The sequence below is a fragment of the Tauraco erythrolophus genome, chromosome 20 (genome assembly GCF_009769465.1).
Source record: "Tauraco erythrolophus isolate bTauEry1 chromosome 20, bTauEry1.pri, whole genome shotgun sequence".
In the NCBI taxonomy this organism is placed as follows: Eukaryota; Metazoa; Chordata; class Aves; order Musophagiformes; family Musophagidae; genus Tauraco; species Tauraco erythrolophus.
In genome coordinates, this window is record NC_141484.1 from 11,092,538 (window position 1) to 11,110,702 (window position 18,165).

The 18,165-nt window shown below is 56.3% G+C and overlaps 1 protein-coding gene across 1 annotated transcript; it reads right to left on the bottom strand.

Moving 5' to 3' along the window:
• Positions 1 to 267: 267 nt before the first annotated feature.
• On the bottom strand, positions 268 to 17,635 carry PMP22 (peripheral myelin protein 22). The gene is made up of 5 exons (XM_086624169.1): positions 17,611 to 17,635; positions 16,540 to 16,640; positions 15,316 to 15,406; positions 4,741 to 4,881; positions 268 to 513 (listed from the first exon to the last, which is right to left on the bottom strand). The coding sequence occupies exons 2-5, from the start codon at positions 16,615 to 16,617 to the stop codon at positions 347 to 349; spliced, it is 477 nt and encodes a 158-aa protein (XP_086480295.1). The 5' UTR covers positions 16,618 to 16,640; positions 17,611 to 17,635; the 3' UTR covers positions 268 to 346.
• Positions 17,636 to 18,165: the final 530 nt, after the last annotated feature.

The window sequence follows — 18,165 nt, forward strand, 5'->3', positions numbered from 1 at the left end:
AGGAGTAATAGTTCCTTAGGCACTTGCTTCAGGCTTTAAAACATAGCATATGGTCAACAAAAGCAAACAATACTATGTACATATATGTAAAAAGTGTTATAAATAGGTTTTTTAAACCATAGATACTATATACATCTTCAATTAACAAGTAACCCTTTGAGTGTTTCCTTTTGGGGTCGGTTGGGTTTGGTTTTGGTGGGAGGGTTTATTCCTTTTCTCTTCCTTTTTTTTTTTTTTTTTTTTTTGGTTAATTTTCTTTTCCGTTTTCTCGTCTATTTTCCCCCGCCTCCGTCTCCTCCGTGGACATCATGAGTGCCCTTGTCACGCCGCGCCGCCTCCCGCGGCATCACTCGCGTTTCCGTAAGATGACGTAGACGATGCCGCTGGCGAGGGCCAGGGGGAAGGCCAGCCACGCCAGGATATAGGCGAAGCCGTAGGAAGTGTTCTCCGAGGCTTGGTGCCAGTCCGTGTGCCGCACTGTGAAGATGGCCGCGCCGCTCATCACGCAGAGCCCTGCCGAGGAAGCGCACGTAGGGAGGGGTTAGCGAGGCCACGCACGGAGCAGTTCCCTGTGGGAAACCCGGAGCTAGAGAGGATAATATCCAATGCCAGCATGGGAAATTGGTTTTATTATTGCCTGCTTTGTGTTCTGTCTCCTGGAAAACTACGGTACAATCTGGGGAGTGTGATGCTGTGGGCTCTGCCCTGGCTGCAGGAGGACCTAAAGGGGCTACAGGAAAGCTGGACAGGGGCTTTGGACAGGGGCATGTAGTGACAGGACACGGGGCAATGGCTTTGAACTGAAAGAGGGGAGATTTCAATTAGATGTGAGGAAGAAATTCTTCCCTCTGAGGGTGGTGAGGCACTGGCACAGGTTGCCCAGAGAAGTTGTGGCTGCCCCATCCCTGGAAGTGTTCAAGGCCAGGTTGGATGAGGCTTTGGGCAACCTGGTGTAGTGGAAGGTGTCCCTGCCCATGGCAGGGGGGTTGGAACTGGATGGTCTTGAAGGTCCCTTCCAACACAAACCATTCTATCATTCTATATTCTATATATCTCTGCCAAGCTGCAACATCGCCTGGGCTAACCCACCCCTCAGGTGAGCATCGAGCATCCCTCAGCTCTGGGCTGCTGCTCCAGACCCACCTCGCTCCCCTGGGTGGCTTATTTAAAACCCAGACCACAGCCTGAACTCCCCTACCAGAGCTGCTGCAAGACGTCGGACACAAACCCCATTTCTTTTCAAGCACAGCAGTTTCTTTCCCACCTGCCCAGCCAGGCGCAGCTGGGATGGAGGGTGCTGTGGCCGGGCAGCTCCGTGCCCTGCGATCCCCCGTCCTCCTCCAGGGCCGCAGGAGGAGCTCAGCTGCAAACCCCGCTCTCTGCAAACCCCGCTGTGCCCACGGCTCATCCCTCTTCCCCAGCTCCCATGTCCACCTTCCCCATCCACGGACCAGTGCGGGTCCCCGAGGGGTGCCCGGCCGGGCCCAGCTCCGGTAGGCAGCGTTTTAGCTTTGTTGCAAAAACAACCCATCAGCGTTGGGGACTGCCCAGAGCTGACACAAAGCCACCTCTATTTCTGCCCAAAAACGAGCTCTTTCACTCATTCCCCACAGTTCTATTATACAGTCGTGGGGCTGTTGTCGGAGCCGAGTTCCAAATCCCCTGCGCGGACCTCGGGACCACCTACATTTAACCACCGTGATATTTGAGCTGTAATTCCACTTGACACTGCTCCTTTGTTCTGGGAAAAGTGCAGAAGTGGGAATATGTTTCATTAAGGGGCCGCTGGTGCCGTTTCCATTCTCCGAGCACGAGAGCCAACTCCCACTGCCCCGGCCCATGCCAAGAGAGCGCGACAATTGTCTGCCCATGCTGGTGGGACAGCGAAGAGGCGCGCGGCCACGCCGGTCACCTACAGACAGCAGTAAATACAGCGGCAATTGTCCCCACGAGGAATTTGGCCAAACGGAGGCGATGATTTCTGCAGCATCTGCACTGGTTTCAGCCCGGAGAACATGCCCAGGAGCTGAAGGACCGTTGCGTTGAGCTGCTTGCACCGCTGCAAGCAATAAAGCATCACCACCTTAGAGCCTGACTTTAAGACCACGATTGAGCTGTGCTTTGACAGGCTGGGAGTGCAAATGCGACCTAAAATCTGCTCCTGCAGGTCTGGGCATTTTGGCCCTGCAGACAAGGTGAGATGGGTGCTGGTGCGTGCTCGTGGTCAGCTTTTCAACGCAGCAAAAAGCTGTGGGACAAGTGGAAGGCACAGCCCTCGAGACTGAGCTCTCTCCACCCCACCGGGACGGCAGCTTTAGGGGGAGAGGGATGAGAGAAAAGGGATAAAAGAGATGCCAAGGCTGGAGAGGCCCAAACCAACGTCTCTCCCATGCTGGGCTTACACTGCTGTGAGAAGTTAGCTGTGGATGTGATGGACCCACCATGGACGGACGGGACCTGTCGAGGGCCTTTTGATGCCTTTGTGATGGCTGAAATCCCATCTGGGCAAATTCGGCTAGACTTTGGGGCATGTTTCCAAGCAGGGTGAAGAAGGTGCCAGGGATGCATCCTGCCCTGCCACTGCACAACAGATCCAACTGACCTTGGGCATCTCTTCTTGTCCTTACCTCCCATCCCCAGTTCCCCTGAGCCACAGCTGAAGTCATAGCAGAGACCAGCCACTGCCCTCCTCCCCGGCTCTCAGGGCACCGCTACCCAGCTCCGCCACCCAACAGCACCCAGCAGTCCTTCTCCTGGCACCCACTGGCTCAGGCCCAGTATTGCTGTTGATCAGACTCCAAAACTGGAGACTCTCAGCTTTGCCAAGGTGTGTCACCCTGGGAGGAGGGGCAGGGGGATGGAAGGCTTCAGTAAGAGCCTTCTCATCCCCTCCCAGAAGCAGGGAGGTCCTCTCCAGCTCTGCCAGAGCTGAGAACAAAGCACTCAAGCAGGTAAGACCTCGTCCCTGGCAGACCTGCAGCAGAGCTTTGCGGTGCCAGGGCTTTGCAAGGCATGGATGAACACCTGCAAAGCCTCCATTGGCTTTAGACAGTGGTGGCCTTCCACAGCAAGCTGCAAGGAGACAACATCAGGTTCAGGTCCTTTGACCAGAGCCGTCCATACCGCCAGGTGGGATCCCAGGGCAGCACTGGCACAGCCATGTCCTGTTTCTTACCAGCAACCCTGAAATTGTTGACCACAGCTGCCCTGAGCCCCCTCCTCCAGCCCTGGCCAGGGAGAACCAGTGCCCACCTCTGCGTGGTCCATCCAGAACCAGACCTCTGCCTACGGGTCTCCCAGGCCATGAGAAAGCTTCATGAGTACCAGGTCACACTTCTCCTGTCCTTCATACTGGCTGAGGACGGATTTGATCCAAGCCTCAGGCTCAACAAAAGAGACAGTAGGTCTATGGCCTGACCCTGCCTCCCCTTAGGACACCCAGCACAGCATGGGCAGGAGGACTGCAATCCCATTTTGTCTTCCTCTGAGAATGAGGATTCACCAGCAACCACTCAAGAGAGAGAAGCCTTCTGCTTCCAGATCTATTAGACAAGCTCTCAGGCAGATAATTGCATTATTAATGCCCATTTCCCCTCCTCGTCTCCATGGCTCTAATGGGTTTCTACACATCAATCTTTCCAGAGATGGTGAACTGATACGAACTCATCACCTCCATTATGGTCAAGCAGATGCACTTAGAATAGATTTCATGCCACACTTGCTGACAAAGGCTACCTGTAAACCCTTCCAGGGGCTGCAAAGGCCGTTTGCTTGGAGGATGCTCAGAAACTTTGTCTAACGTTCAGTGGATGAGTTTTTCCACTGATTTAGTGGCAGGACCTAGAGTGGTTTTTAGTTTAACAGCTAAAGCTCTAGCAAATGATTAGTTTCCTTCCCAGACAGTCTGTCACAAGTATAGCCAGAACCTCATTGCACAATTTAATATTTCTAGTCTGAACGCTTGAAAATCCTCTCTGCTGGTTTCATACGTGGAAACACAAATAGACCAGTGGCTCTACAGCATCTATATTTGGCGAACTGCAACGTAGGACGTGAACCATGGCTCTTTTCCAGCACTGAGCTCTTTAAGAGTTAAAAATAGCAGCTGACAGTTCAAAGTCAGCTGGCTCACCCTGCACGCTCCAGCGGCTCTTTGCTGATGTGGAAAGCACCAGCCCCCCTTACGGCAAGTTTATAAATCGTCGGATCCTCTTCTGCCAAAAGAGGATCGTCACTACTTCCCCCACCCGCCAGCAGTTGCGGAAACCTCACCCAGCCTGCTGAAGGTGGGTGCCAGAGCCAGCGCAGCCACCCCCGACCCTCGGCACCCCACCCCGCGCTGCAGGAAGAGCCGGCGGAGCCCCCGGTCCGGCAGCCCCCGCGCCCTGCCTGCCCCACCGCCCACGACTGCGGGCACAGCTCTGCCTCCGGCTCGGTGGGTCTGGCACCCTGCCCCTCCCAAACCTCCCCAGCCAGGGCACCAACCGTCGTGCACCTTCCATGAGGCAAGGGCAGAAGAAGTTGGGTGCACAATGCAGACAGCCGAACCCCATCCCGGGGCAGGTGAGATCTCAACAGACCAAATTATTCATCTTCTCTCTGCACTGAGCCATGCAGGAGCCACTCCAGTGGCCCTCCAGCTTCGGTACCCAGGTGCATGTTGGTTTCCACCACCACCTTCTCCTCTGCTTGAAAGCCCTTTCCCCCCAGCATCAGCCCCATCGATCAGCCCCCACTTACCAGCAAGGATTTGGAAGATTCCAGTAGCGTAGAAGCGCCCGCCCTTGGTGAGCGTGAACAGTTGGCAAAAGAACAGGAACAGGGACAAGACGCTGAAGATGATGGAGAGGATCATCATCGCTTGGACAGACTGCAGCCATTCTGGGGAGAGACAGATGGAAACCTCAATGTGGGCACCGTAGATGCTGAGCTCCCACCACAGCCCATGGCCTTGGCATCATCGCCTGCACTCCCGTCCCACCCCCAGTTCCCATGAAATCTCCCAACAGTTGGATGTGGCCATATCCACCGCTGCATCAGCTGAGGTCCTCAGCATGGGCACGATGCTGCCGGAGGGTTTTGGATGACATGTGCATGGACCAGCGCGCTGGGGAAAAACAAATTTCAGGGCCACGTGCTTTCTCAGGGAGCATTTATAATAAAATACGAGCAGAGGTATTAGCCCTGATCTGCAGCCCGCAGAAATCAAGACAAAACCTCTCCCCCAGCTTCACGTCAGGCCCTGGGAGCTCAGCCGCACTCAAAACACAAAAGCCATGGGCAAGAAGCCGTGAGACACCGAGCTGGCCAAGCTCCGGGGTAAAATAAACACGCAGCGAACGCAAACACCCTCTGCCCTTCTGGAGTCGGAGCTTTGGGAAAGAGCCGTCCCCAGCTGCCAAGCACAGCTGCCTCCCCGAGCAGACCAGTCCAACCAGCCCCTGCGTGAGTCACTGCCCGGCTATTTCCAGGCTTCGTGGGTGTGTGACTACTCGTGTAAAAAGCAAAAAAAAAATTATAAATAAACAAGCAAAATGCTGCTTCATCCCATGAGCTGCCGCAGCTTGACAGAAAGAGGCAGTGTCTCACCGCATCGTGCTCACAAATGCCTTTCCTCTTCCCCTTTCCTTACAAAGTTGGAGCTCAAAACGAGTTTTTAAGGATGCAACACTGATTAACCCACCACAAAAGCCAGGCAGGACTCGGTACAGGTAAGCTGAGGCACAAACCACCTGGTGAAAGGCAGAAAAATCACGCTTTGGGCTGGATCCTCAGATGGGGGAGAACTGGGCAGCACTGAAGTCCCAGTCCCAGTTGGATATTCCAGCCACAGTTTTACTCCCATCAGCTTCGCTCCTCTGGCTGCTCACTGCAAGAAATGGCTTTTCTGCAACCAACAGCTGAAACATACAAAACCTCCAAATAACGCTTCGCTTCGCCTTAGCAACCATCAAATGAGACCTTTTGGGACCATCCAGAGCAGCGTCTGCTCCCGGGGCAGCGATGGTGCATCCCACCAAACCCTCGCAGGCTGCACTGGCGGAGGCGAGAGCGGAGCGTGAACCAGAGCGTGAGGGACCACAGTGCTGACCTGCCCCTGAGCCCTTCCAGCACATCCAGGGTGGCCACCCACCGAACCGCAACCTCCTTCCACGCTTCGGCACGGAAAGGGCTCCCGTCCCAGCTCCGGGGAGTTGAGCTCTTGTCTCACAGCCCTTCCCAAGCCCAGGTCCGTGCACCAGCTGTGCCAAAGCCTGCCCGGCCCCACAGCTGGTCCAGCACCCAGGGAGCCAAGTCTTTTGCGATTCCAAAGGCCACGGGATCCAGCCCAGAGAGGAGCCCTTTCTGCTCCGAGGTGGATGCTCCAACTGCTGGTTATTTTAGGAGAAGGCTGTCTAGCCGGAAAGCTGAGCAGAGCTGTCCTTTTAACTGCATCTGCCTTCCCGAGCCTCTTCTTCGGTTCTCAACGTGCACGATGGATACGGGCTGCGCAAAATCCCGCTGTTATAAAGAGCCGCTTCAGAGGGATATAATGAGAGAGGGGAAAGCCCACCATGGCGGTGGAAAGAGGGAAATCAAGAGATGATGGCACAGCCCAGAGCTCTGGGCTTGTTCACAGCCAGCCCTTTGCTAACTTTTACTGGCGCTCTTTGGAAAAAAAAAACAACAAGGGGCAGGATCCCCAGCTCCTGACTCAGACACCCACAAGTGCAAGCCCCCATTATGTCCAAGCCCAGCTGCCCACAGACTTCTGCTCTATTAGAATCACAGAACGGTTTGGGTTGGAAGGGACCTCAAAGATCACCTAGTTCCAACCCCCCTGCCATGGGCAGGGACACCTTCCACTACACCAGGTTGCTCAAAGCCTCATCCAACCTGGCCTTGAACACTTCCAGGGATGGGGCAGCCACAACTTCTCTGGGCAACCTGTGCCAGTGCCTCACCATCCTCAGAGGGAAGAATTTCTTCCTTACATCTAATCAAAATCTCCCCTCTTTCAGTTTAAAGCCATTGCCCTTGTCCTGTCACTCCACACCCATGTCCAAAGCCCCTCTCCAGCTTTCCTGTAGCCCCTTTAGGCACTGGGAGGCTGCTGGAAGGTCTCCCTGGAGCCTTCTCTTCTCCAGGCTGAACAGCCCCAACTCTCTCAGCCTGTCTCCACAGCAGAGGTGCTCCAGCCCTCGGATCATCTTCGTGGCCTCCTCTGGACCCGCTCCAGCAGCTCCATGTCCTTCTTGTGTTGGGGACTCCAGAGCTGAACACAATATTCCAGGTGGGGTTTCATGAGAGCAGAATCCCCTCCCTCGACCGAAGGGAAGGCAATCGAAGGCAATTAGGGTAGCTAATTGCCTTTAATTCAATTGAAAACACCACTCTAACTGCAGATAGGATTACTGCCTCCTCAACGCCATATGCTTTGAACTCCTTTGCCAGCAGCACTGTGTCCTACCTATAGGCTTTTAAAAATAAAGCAACTTTCCCCCCGAGAGGTCTGGGCCCCCGAAGCTGAACCGCAGGGCTGTCAGCACTGTTTACTCCCAGGCTGTTATTTGTGGTTTCCCCTGGGCAGCGAGTCGGTTATTCCATTTTTTTTTTTTTCCTGCATCTCTTCAGCTCCGTGTTTATATCTTTGTTCTTCAGGAGGAGGACGAAGAGGAAACGGAGTGGAAAGGACAGATAACATCCTGCACGCCACTTCCAGAGAGGACCCATCGAAAGCACTTCCTAGAGCCCTTTCAGGCAGCGAGAAACAAAGTCAGAAGTTTTGACCAAACAAATTCAAAATTTCCCTGAGCTCTGCGAGCCCTGATGTGCTCATCACCACTTAGAACAGTGGCAAAAAGACTTCATCCCTGGGATGCTGAGGACCATATTTCACTGCCTTAAAACCTAATGTGAAAGAAAAAAACTCAGAGGCGAAATTGAAACCCAGAGCAGAAATTGCAGCTGAACCTCCTAGAAAGACAGTAGCTCACCCAGCCCCACCAGCAAAGCCCCAGCTTTGCTTGCAGGGAGGTTTTATACCCAGACAAGGGGTGCAGCTGAGCAGGATTGACAGGGCAGGCAGAAACTTGCTCTTGGCCAGGAGCAGAAGGCTTTAAAGGAGAGGCACAGCGCCCCAGGGTTTAATTCACTGCTCAGTTGTAGGCACCCTATCCTCTTTTGACCCAGCCAAGGCGAAAGAATGCAGTATAAACTGAAAAGAAAATTATTTGAGCAATCAGCTTGTACACTCGCTGTAAGACAGGACTAAATTAGTGCTTAAGACAGGCCTAAATGAGCACTGTGCATCACAAACAGCTGTGTGCTGTTAACGTTTGACACCTATAGCTTTCCCTTTGCAAACTGGTGTGCCCTGCACGCTCCAAATGCAGCCACTTCTGGGGCAGGAAACACCCACTAAGGAGGGAACTGCAGCGTGTAACATACACAAAACTAGAGAGGGGAAATCCGTGACTGCATCTGCATGGCAAAACCTGCTCCTTCGATGCTGCAAACTAAACATCACCAGGGTCAGGAACAACACGTGCATCTACAGGCACGATGGTGCCGGCCCAGGTTTGCCAGGAAAAGACATGTTTTCTGAGCAGAGCTTCTCCAAAGCAAACTCTCAGGCTCCAAGCTCTGATCGAGAACCTGGAGCCAGCTTGCATCCTTGCCTGTGAAGCAGGCAGGTCACACCACAAGCGCTGGGACTGGCAACGGTTTTAAACCTCGACATCCAAACACCCCTTAAAAGGGTTGAAAAGAAAAAGGTGAACTGAAGATGCAGAAATATTAGCTCAATTGCATCGTTCTTCTGGGGCTGTAGCAACTCAGAACGGCAGAAAAGCCCAGCTCCCTGCTGTGCTATTCCCGAGCAGCACAGACCCCCCTGCTGCCACCCACCGCTCCAAGAGAACATCATTCCCATTGGGAAGAATTGGAGCATCATGGTTCATCAACCACATCCAGCAGCACCGCTCAGCTCTCCAAGGGAAAAACCAGCTCCATGGCATTGCAACTTTCTTCTGCTTTGGTCCCAGATCTCCCACTGGTGTGAAGTCGAACCTTCCTTGGCTGTGCGCTGGATTGCTCGCTGCTTGAGCCTGGAAAAGCAGGTTTTGCACCCAACAGTTGCTCCTCTCCTCCTATGTCCGCTCCCTGGAGAGGACTGCAGGGTGCTGGATCAAAGTATTCCTGGAAATCCCACTGGAATAAAAAGCTCCTGAGTTATTTGTAAGGGCTGGGGGATGAGCAGGTGGGAAACACCACGGCTGCGGGGAGGCAGTGGATGAACACCGTGCTGCAGTTCCTGCCCAAGACTCCCCGGTTCTCTGCTGTAGCTCCTTCAGAAGGAGATGAAAACCTCAAAGCCCATTTTTCTCCTCTTGTCCTCTTCTCCTCTCAGCTCTCCTTCCTTTTGCCTTCTCCTCAAAGCTCCACCCAAGAAGTCCCCAAGGCCAGGAGGTCCATAGCTCTCCAGATCTGCCATATTCAAATGTGAGCATTTTTCAGAGAGTGGCATGTCCTACGCATCTCCATAGCTCAGGCACGAGGCTGCAGCAGCCATTCTGTTGGACCATCGAAGCTCACATCCCCAGAGGCAACCATTGGTGCTGTCGAGGCAACAGAAAGCTACTGGCACCACGAAAAACACCTTCCAATGGCTCCACGACGCCTGATTCAGCTCCTCTCCAAGACCCTCAGCGTGGTGGCTCTGATCTCCCTTTGGCTTCCGTGTGAGAGCAAGCAGAGGTGGTAGATGCTCAGGTCCTCCGAAGGGTGTAGGTACCAACTTGCACTGATTTCAGGTCCAGGCACCAGGAGCAGGGATGGGGAGCGGTGGTGCCTCAACATTCAGCCTGTGGCCATGGGGACACCCAAGAATCTTATCAAGGCCAAAAAAACTGTTGGATTAAGCATTTTCCAGCACTGCACTCTGCAGTGGGCTCCTCCACCCATTCTTCTGGTTTTGCAGTCATGATTTGCCCCCATGTTGCCTTCTTCCTCCCTTTTGCTCCTCTTCTATGTGCCAAAGCCCCCCACCCCGCAGGGAAGGTTGATTGACCCCCTTCTTAGGCAGAAAAACAGGAGCCAAAGAGCTCTGGAGCAGCTGAGAAAAAAAAAAAAACAGACTAATTCCCTACCTCTCCTTATCAGATGCTCTTTGTAAGAAGAACAAGCAACAATAAAAACCTGGTTTAAGCAGAGGAAATACCTTTCATATTGCAGGCAACGTGGTTATGGGAGAAAGTGATCTGAAATACAAAATATTCTCCGGGAATAGCCCACAGTTTATTTTAGACAACGAAGGGGCAAGCTACAGTCACCCACGAGCTGGCAGAGAGGGGCTGGACCCTGCCTGAGTTGGGCCAACGTTATCTGTATCATGAATGCCAAAGCAGGTGCCCCGGACCCGCAAACTGCCGAGGTTCAGAGGTGGCTCTTGTTAATCTGCTGCAAACTGCAAAGACCCTGAAGGACCTGAGATGTCCCCAAATCAAGGTGTCTGCCCCTGTGGGCCATAAGCTGAATGGACCACTCTCCTGCCCTAAGAAGTGTCCCCTCACCAGGGACAAATTCTCCAAGTCTCGATCCAGCTGGTGCAATCTCAGTTCCTCCAGTGGGCTGCAGGGGGATTTGCCCCCATCTCTTTTTGTTCAGATATTTTATACTCACTGTCAATAATGGAATCAGACACTGAGAAATAATTTCCCTCGCTGCAAGGCTTCAACGCAGCCTTGCCACACCGTTGTCAGCCACAAAAAGGATTGCAAGTTCAATGGCACCTCCACCCCTCCATCCCTCTTCTATATCACACCAGTCCAGCATTGCTGGAAGAAAGAGTGTGAAAGAATAGAGGCTCAAAGCCACTCGGGGAGGTGATTACAGAGCAAAACCAATTGATTCAGGTGTTTCATTTATGCATTTTAAAGTGGAGAAGCAGCAGTGCAATTCCTCCCAGGAACAGCTGACGGGTCAGGGTGCAGATGCCCCTACCTCATGCAAGGGATGAAGATTTTTCCTGCCTCCTCCAGCTCAAAGAAACTGCATTTCGAGCACCAGCAGCGCTGCTTAGGGTCCCGTCTGCCAGAGCAAAGGGGCTCTGGAAGAGGGAAGGTCAGTGTGCAGAAGAGCAGGACAACCCCCTGCCCCACGGGTGGGAGGTTCAGGGCAGATCTCTGCTCTGGGTGACCCACCTGGGCTTTTCATGTGGCCATCACATCAGCAAATCATCAGCATCATATGGCTCACGGCACGTAGTAATCACACGGACTGGCAGCCTGTGCGTTTCCCAAGGTTTGGGGTGGGATGGGTTTTTTTCCCCTTTAAAAAAGCCAAAAAACACCAGCCTGTCTGTGAACAAGGAGGTCATGGAAAAGCCATAGAGCAGCAACAGGAGAAACTGTAAGAAGACAACAGGAAAAAGGTCTCCTGATGTTACAGGAGGATGTAGGGGATCTCCATGGATTGCTTCCCCACATTCTGCACTCCCATCAAAATCAGAGGAAGAGCAGTAGAAAGGAGCAGAAAAAAAAAAAAAACCCACAAAACTTCTTGCCTGCATAAAAAATTCAGTTGTGGAAAGAAAAGGCCATTTTTGGAGGAAAAAAGTATCGCTGTCTGGAAATTTGGGATGGAATCTACTTAAGAGCACTTGAGTGGCTCAGGTCCGGCCGTGCGCCCCGTGTCAGCAGCGGGATTGCGCAGCTGGGGGCTGGCACGCAGCCGTGCCGACACACAATTCTGGGATTCAGAGCCGAATTCTTGAGATAAGTCTCTTCCAGGAATGTCTGACAGCGCAAACGAAGCAAAGATTGCAACATTTTTTCCATAGTTCTTGGCCTCTTGGGAAAAAAAAAAAAAAAAAGGCATTATCTAACGCGCAAACGCAGAAATCAAAGCAACAAGCGGGCAGTTGTACCAGGCGGAGCAGTGGGCATCTGCCCCCCACCCGCTGTGCCCTCCTCCCTCCCATCGGGACGGCTCAGCCTGCGCACACACAGGGGCTCAGGCCCTGCCCGGAGGAACGTGGGAGGTGGGAGCTCAACCGCCACCCAGGCCAACTCCATCCTGCACCCAAGGTCTCCTGACATCCCGGGGAGCCACAGTCCGACAGGCATCCTGCGGGCAACCCTTGGGTGGTTTTGCTGCTTATTCGATGCCCACGGGATAACCTCTGAGGTTGGGAGCACGATCCCAACCCTGCCCCGGGGTTAAACACAAGCGAATCTTGTTGGCACCTGGGTTTAATAAGTTCAGCTCCTTGGTGGGCATCCAAATAACGGCCATCCAAACAAGGGGTCCCGGAGCGGCAGTACAGCGGGCGAGAGGAGGCTTCATCCATCCTCACCGTGCTGACACCAAAGGAGCATCCCAGCACAACAAACCCCCCCCAAGGCCCCCATCCGTGCCGAAACCCAGCCCTACCCAATTCCACACACCCCGCGCCCCGAGTACCGCTCCTTTTCAAGAAGGGAGGACGAAATAACCGCGCTGCAGCGGCCGCTGCGATGGCCAGAGGAAAAACTGCCTCTACGTCAAGACCAAGTTCTGCCAAAATTCCCCAACGAGGATTTCTTGCTCTCAGCCCAGAGCAGACCTTGGCACCCTGCGATTAACCGTTAAGCACCGTCCTTGGCACAGGAGCAGAGAAACAAATTCTTAAGGCTCTCTACACGCCAGCGGAGGGGGCACAGCCCCTGTTTGGGGAGAGGTTTAAATGAGAACGGTTTGCGGTATTTGGTACAGGGTCTTTCATATTTTTGAAAGTAAATATATTCCTGGCAAAGGGTATATGAGGAACACAAGAGGATGGGGCAGGGGATGAGCGTGAGCCTCGGAGGTGGCCCTGTCACAGAATTCTGTGTCCCCACTATCGCTCCGAGTAGTGGCTGATGGCAGCTCCCCTGGCAGCACAGGGGCAGTGGGACCCAGGGGCTCGGAGACAGGCAGCGGGGAGGGAGGGCGCAAGGATTCACTGGGAAGTTTTTACAAACAGGTTTTAAAACCTCGGTAACATCTTTTGATTTTGTGTTCCTGCAGCACGGGTGAGCTCTAGCTCCTGCACCCGGGCTCCCAGCAGACGCAGACTGGTCCTCAGCAGCCCTGCTCCCGCATCCCTACCTCGGGGTGGAGGGAGCAGAAGCTTTTACCCAAGCAAAAGCTCCTTTTCCTGATGCCAGAGCAGAGCCTTCATCTAAATAAGAGCTGTCAGAGAGCTCTTTAAGACTTGAGCACAACACACCTCTACTCGAGCAGCAGCCCGCTGGGGCACCTTACCGAGCAAACTCAGCTGCTTGACCGCGGTTTTGGCAGGGCCAATTTCAATATAGACCCTTTAACGATAAAAATTCATCACTGAAAGGATCCAGAGGGAAGCCCTTCTTTGAGCAGCTTCTGGGAAAAGGGCGATATGGACTCGCAACATCCAGCAGGACAGTCAGGTGTGGAGGAAACCATCCCCACGGCGTTTTGGACAAGCCCCTCTTGCCACTGACAACCCCCCCGCCACGCAGCATCCTGCAAACATCCAGAAAAAGCGGGGCAGGTTTGAAAAGAAAAGATCTGGGGAGGCTTTACAGCCCTCGGCTCTGCGATTCCGGGGTGGGGGCAATCGTTGCCTTTTATTTCCAAGTGCAAGGTCAGCAGCTCTGGAGCACGCGTGGCTGGCCGCGCAGCGCCGACGCTGCACATCCACCAGCACCAGCCAACTGCTGATGAAGACCACGGCTCCAGAAGGCTCCTCGCCTGGGATATGGTCCAGCCGCTTCCCAGCCGGGCCAGACACCACCAGGCGTCAGCACAGACCCGCGGCGGCAGCTTCGCTCCCACCGGCACCAGTGCCGGAGAGACGAGGGAGAGGGAGCGTCAGCACCCACCTCCCCACGGTGGAGTGGGGAGACCCCTGAGTGTTTTGCTCCCAGCAGGCTGGGGATTGGGGTGATCCAAATCTCCAAAAGCCTCTGGCAGCATCCCGTCACCGCAAGAGCCTTTGTGCCTTCGGCGCTCTCCACGGCGAGCGTTTCCCTCCATGCCAAGACCACATGGCGTTGGTTTGCTCCTACGCCAGGACCGTGTTTCCTTCCGGCATAGCGGGACTGTGCTCCCAGTGACAGCGGTGTGATTCACAACTGGTTTCACTGGAGGTTACGCTACGGAGAAGCTGTTTCCATGGGAAAGCAAAAACTGGGCTAAATTAAAACAAAGGCTGGACACAGCACCACTGGTGTTAGCCCTGTCTGCTGGGGAAACTGAGGCACAGGCTTGCCTGACTCCCTGAGCACAGATTGCCCTGGAAACTCGGCGTCACGGTGTTTAGCAAGCACCGCCCCCCCCCCCCCCGCTGACCTCAGCAATCAGCTCGCTGGGTGATGTCACCCAGCGTGACACCAGCCTTCACCCAGCTCAGTCCAGAGGTGGCTGCTGGGCCACTCCAGATGTGCAGGTGCCGTGGGGGCCCTTTCGGCAGCGGGACGAGGCAGGGCCGGAGGGCTCAGCACATCCTGCACACAGCGCTCGGTACCGACTCACGGGGTGAGGAACGTGCCCAAACCCACAGCCTGTCACAGCAGCGACAAGCAGGACAACGCTCCAGACAGGGGACTGGGTGTCCTCAGGGCACCACGTGCACCTTTCAAACACCCTCACAACCGGACCAAGAGGCAGATGTGCCGAAAACTGCCCCTCCACTCCCGGCGCTGCAACGGCCGCCCGGCAAACCCTGCTCCAAGGCTGCCCGCGTTCGTACATCCAGGTGTCATCCACACGGGCGAGTAACAGGAGACCACCCAAAAGCGCTCGAGCCGGTCACCTCCATGGTGGCCGAGTGTGTGGAGCACCCTGCCGCGGTGCTGCCAGGAGGGCAGCAGGGCAGAGTGATGGGCATTGGGTCCCGTACCCATGCTAAGCCCCATTGCCACTCCAGGGACTGATAAGGGCGGGGGGAGCAATCTACCCCATCCCTGGAAGTGTTCAAGGCCAGGTTGGATGAGACTTTGAGCAACCTGGTGTAGTGGAAGGTGTCCCTGCCCATGGCAGCGGGGTTGGAACTAGATGGTCTTCAAGGTCCCTTCCAACCCAAACCATTCTATGAGACCATGATCTCCTGCTCAGGACACCGGGAAGGCGGTGGAACGCTGCCCCTCCATCTGAGGACAGGGCAGAGGAGGTGAGGGGAAGCGGTGGGAGGGAACAACTTCAGGAGGGTGCAGGGAAAAGCAAGAGGAAATCACAAATCACCTGCAAAGGCAAATCCCCGTGATTTCTTAAGCCCGTGGAGGAGAACAAAAGCAAGGGCGGCAGCAGCCCTGATTGCCAAAGAGCACTCACCGTTCGTGGACGACGTCAGGCAGTGGAAGACGCTACCGGAGGTGCAGTTCTGCCAAAGGTCCGCCGTGTACCCGCTGTTCACCATCCATTGCTGCAAGAGAGACGCGGCCCCGTGAGCAGGGAGGCAGCCAGCAGCCACCTGCCCCCCCCAAGGACTGGGCACCGAGCAGCCCCAGTGCGTCCCGGCACGCGTGTGCCAGGCTGGGCACTCCCAGGCACGTGGCTTTCTTTCGAAAAAGGTTTGGAAAGTAAATACTGATATTTGCTCTTAGCTGCTTTCGCCTCAACGGCGGAAAAACAGCAGCTCTTTATTCTCTTGAAATATGGCCCAAGTCCCGCGGGGGACGCGCGGTTCCCTCCCCTCCGCCGTCCTCGCCCGGTGCCCGGCCGGGCTATTTGAACGCTTCCACGTGATTTCTAACGACTCGGAAGATTTTTGTAATGTCTTCTACTACTATTATCGCTCCAAAAAAAACCCCAAAAAAACAACTATGGGAAAAGAAGAATCTGGCGAAGCAAGCCTGGAACTCACCAGCTCCACAAAACTGCTGCCTCAAAACCAAGTCAAAATTATTCCTAAGCCAATGACACGTTAACTGGGCTCTGGACCGAGAACAGTGCTAGGAACACTCTGGCCATGCAGCCTCCAGCCCTCCCACCGCTTGCAAAGCTCAAGCCTTGAAAATCACCAGCAGGAGCCCATCTCGGTCAGGAGACACAGGCTCTGCCTGATTCCCAGCCCCGGAGGAACGGAGCTGGAGAGCAAAACTGCTGGTGCTGAGGAGCCAGTGCCCAAACCACTCCCATTCCAAGGGGTTTCGCTCAGCTGTACTGGTCCCACGGGCTGGAGCCCATTAGCAGGTAGAGCTCCTTTGGCGAAAGGGGGTGCAGCATCACCCCCACGGCGGGTAGTTTGGGTGCTCTGATGCTGCTCCGTGACGTGAACCAGTGCGGTGACCATGAGATCAACAGCACCTTCCTCTGTACTAATGGGGATGCCCTGAGCACCCGCTGCGGCACAGAGCCGAGCGACCCACCAGTTGCACCTGCCAGTGCAACTACGGAAAGAGCGTTCTGTGGTCCACACCCCGCTGGTAGTAAGACCAGGCTGGGAAATAAACAACAAATAAAAATAACACCTTCTGGTCTTGCCACGCCATGACCCGCTGCCGGCCGCTCCCTGCCTCGCTGGTACCCCGGTGCCGGAGGAAAATCCGTACTTACACTAACGATGGTGGAGACGAAGAGGAGCACCAGCACGATGACGTGGAGCACGATGATCCCCAGCAGCAAAAGCAGCATCTTGGCGGTGGTGGAGGGCAGAACTGGAGAGGCAGAGGGATGACGCTGCTGAGTGTGTGTATATAGATATACGTGCGTGTGTGTGTGTGCGCACACATATATATATATGTGAGTGTGTGTGTGTATGTACGTGTGTGTGTGTGTGTGCGTACGTATGTGTGTGTTTGTGTGTGCAGCAGCCCCGAGGGCAGCAGGAGGCGCTCCGCGATCCGCGCTCCGCGATCCGCGCTCCGCCGATGGCCGCAGCCCGCCCGGCGCCGGGGGTACCCGGGCAGCGCCCGGCTCCCGGGCTTCTTCCCTCGGGCCCCGCCGAGGGACAGGGGATCCGACCCCCCTGTCCGGACCCACTCCCGGATACCCCTCCGAGCCCTTCCCCCGAGCCTGCTCCCCCAAGCCGTCTCACCGAGAGGGCTTCCCCGGCCCCCCTCCCCCGAGGACCCCCTTGGGTGGCTCCCCCGGGGGGGCTCCCGCAGCCCCTCTCCTGCGAGGGGGGCTCCGAGCCCTCTCCCCGAGGGCAGCGTGCTGCTCGGCACCCCCGGGGAAGGGTCCATCTCGGCGCATCTCACCCAAGGGGGCTACCCCGGCCTCCTCCGCCGGGAGGGTGGGGTCCTTCTGCCCACCTACCCCTGGGACCACCGGGGTGACTCTGTCGGTCCCTCTCCCCAGGGAAGGCTTCCCCCGGTCCAGCTCCCCTGGCGACCCCCGGGAAGGGGGGCAAAGCGTCTACCAAGGCTGCTCTTCTCTTGGGGGGGGGTCTCCTCGGTCCACCTCCCCTCGGAGAAGACGGGAGGGGGGCTGCCCTGACCCCTCTCCCTAGAAGACCCCCGGAGCGGGGGGGGCTCCCCCAGTCCCTCGCCCCTGTCACCCCCGGAGGGTCTCTCCAGCTCGTTTCCCCCTCGGGGCGGCCGTTCCGCTCCCCGGGGGCCCGGCAGCCGCCCCCCTCGTCGTCCCCCTCCGCAGCCCGGCCGGCGGAGCGGGCCGGCCCGTACTCACGTCGCGGCGGAGCCGAGGGGCGCTGGGCGGCGGGAGCGGAGCGGGCGGCGGGAGCGGGCGGCGGCGCTGTCAAGTTTCCCCTTTAACCGGGGCCACCGCCCCGCTTGCGTCTGCGGGACGGGGAGGGCCCTCGGCGGCGCCCGGCCGCTCCTCCTATATAGCGGCAGCGCCCCGGGCCCGGTCCGCCCCTCCTCCCCCGGGCCCCCGGCTCACTGCCCCGTCCCCGTCCCCGTCCCCGTCCCCGTCCCCGTCCCCGTCCCCGTCCCCCGCACGGCCGCTCCCGCCGGGCACCGGGGAGATTTTGGAGGGGGACACCGCACAGCCTGGGCTGCCCCCCCGCTTTCTTCCTCACGGTGACTCCCAGCGAGGGCTCCCCAGAGTGGGGACCCCCCGCTGCTCAAGCCCCCGTGGAGGAGGGAGTGGGGGGTGGGGGGAAGCGCCAGGGGGCGGCTCTGCCCCGCTCCACTTTCTGGGGATGCCACCCGTGGGCGTGGGTGGGTGCCTGGGTGGGTGCCTGGGTGGCTTGGAGCGATTGGCACAGCGGAGTGCGAGGCT